The sequence below is a fragment of the Aphanomyces invadans genome, assembly GCF_000520115.1.
Source record: "Aphanomyces invadans strain NJM9701 unplaced genomic scaffold supercont1.46, whole genome shotgun sequence".
NCBI classification, from domain to species: Eukaryota; Oomycota; class Saprolegniomycetes; order Saprolegniales; family Verrucalvaceae; genus Aphanomyces; species Aphanomyces invadans.
In genome coordinates, this window is record NW_008580191.1 from 200,783 (window position 1) to 202,617 (window position 1,835).

Below are 1,835 nucleotides of genomic sequence, written 5' to 3' on the forward strand. Positions count from 1 at the left end.
TCTTAAGTGAGAATGAACAGTGAGTGTATTGTTTGGTTTGCAGTGGTTCAAATTTTCGCGCTTAAATTGACTTGGCGGGATCCAATCAAAGTGCGAGGTTCTTGGTGACGTCTAAAATTCATATGATTGACGTGGCTTTCACATCATCCAATGAATTCGTCAACAAGGCACTGTCTGAAGAATTCAAGCTGTAATTAGGAAGGTTGGCGATGGCTGACAAGTTATCCGGAAGTGAATTTTATTCGGTGTATCTGATGACTTCGTCAGTGGGCCAGTTATACTCTACACTTATAATGGAAACATACAAGTATTCAATTGTTTTATCAGTATCTGGTTTAGGGGCCTACTGTGTTGGCCAAAGTGGAAGGGACACGCGATTTTACAACCGTTTTTCATCTTTTTCTCCAAATGCTGCGCAGTGAGGCTCAGATTGAGCCAATTGAAAAGCAGATCAAGTACATAGTTTTAAATATCACAGACGATGTATACTGTACAAGCCGAGATAATCGAATTTTTGCTTGGTCAAGTCGCTGATGCGAGTGGGCAGCCCTAGGCCAGCCTTGGCGCATACTCGCAGTGCTTCGACGGGCAGATGTCCGATGCGGTGGTGCCACAGCGCAGTGGTGTCGGCGGTGACGGCAGAGTATTCTGCCTCGTGGTTAAATACCCCGTCCAGGATGTATAAGCGCTGATCGTTGTTCATTGTAGCGCGCGCCACGGACTGGGAACCGAGCAGAATTGTACACGCGTCTTGTTGGAATTCCACACGGACTTTGGAGTTGGCCCGCACGCCGGGATGGACAGGAGCGTTGTGGACATGCCCTTGATCAAGAGCACGTCGGTAAGGGTGAGTGTTGTGTGTGAGGGTGTGCTGATGTTGAGCTTCCCCATGGTAGTAGCGACGGTGACGTTGTCGTTGGCCACGACGACTTGGCGGTTGCATGGTTTCGTGTCGAACAAGTGCTCACTGGCGCCGGTCATGTGTGCGGACGCGCCAGAGTCGACGACAATGCGGTGTTCGATGGTACGTGCGTGGCTGGCTTCGACCGAATATACCATGTCGTTGGCGTCGCTGTCGTTTCTGTCTTCGTAGGATGAAGCGACTTCGAAGTTGGCCTCGGGCTCGTCGTCACTGTCCATGGTCGCTTCGTATGGGCCTCCGGTTGGGTGGACGAACGTATGGCGTCGTTGGTTGATGCGGATGTCGTTCGCGTTGTCCACGTACGTGTATTCCGGTAAGTAGAACTCGTGGTCCACGATATATGACTCATATGCGTCCGGCCCTAGCCATAGACTGTATTCTTCGGCATCCCGCGGTCGGCAATCGATGTCTCGAACGTCATACTTGGTGATCAAGTATCGGTGCGACAACCATGGCGGGATTTCTGCAACCATGGTGATGTCCATGATCGGTGTGGTGTGGTACATTGTCTCAAGGTCGGTCTGGCTAATGAAGGTAACCCATGTTGGTGATGGGCTGCCATAGACAAACACCAGTCTCACTGGCTGAACTGTAGGGTGCCAGTCGGGGTCGGTGCGGAGCGGGAGAGCCTCGCCGGGTTCTCCCATGTAAATGGGCCCGTTGACAACGGCCGTGTCTTGGGTAGGTTTTTCGTCAGGCTCTTCGTTGTTCTTCGTCTCATTTTCGGGCACTTCTTGACTTATGGCGATCATGTCGATGCCGCTCTCGGTTGCCGAGAACATGAAGACGGCCGCGTTGGAGTGGTCGTCCTTCCCGTCAGGCAGGTGTCCTTTGGGGTTCGGCCGGCCGTTTACGCGGGTCTTCTTGCGGCACTCGGACTGCCAGTGTCCTTCCTTGCCGCAATAGTGGCAGG

At 52.4% G+C, this 1,835-nt stretch overlaps 1 protein-coding gene across 1 annotated transcript; it reads right to left on the bottom strand.

Annotated features, from left to right (window-relative positions):
- Positions 1-699: 699 nt before the first annotated feature.
- H310_13018 (hypothetical protein) lies at positions 700-1,704 on the bottom strand (the record flags this gene model as incomplete). Its single annotated transcript, XM_008880353.1, has 1 exon — positions 700-1,704. One exon carries the CDS (start codon positions 1,702-1,704, stop codon positions 700-702), a length of 1,005 nt encoding a protein of 334 aa, XP_008878575.1.
- Positions 1,705-1,835: the final 131 nt, after the last annotated feature.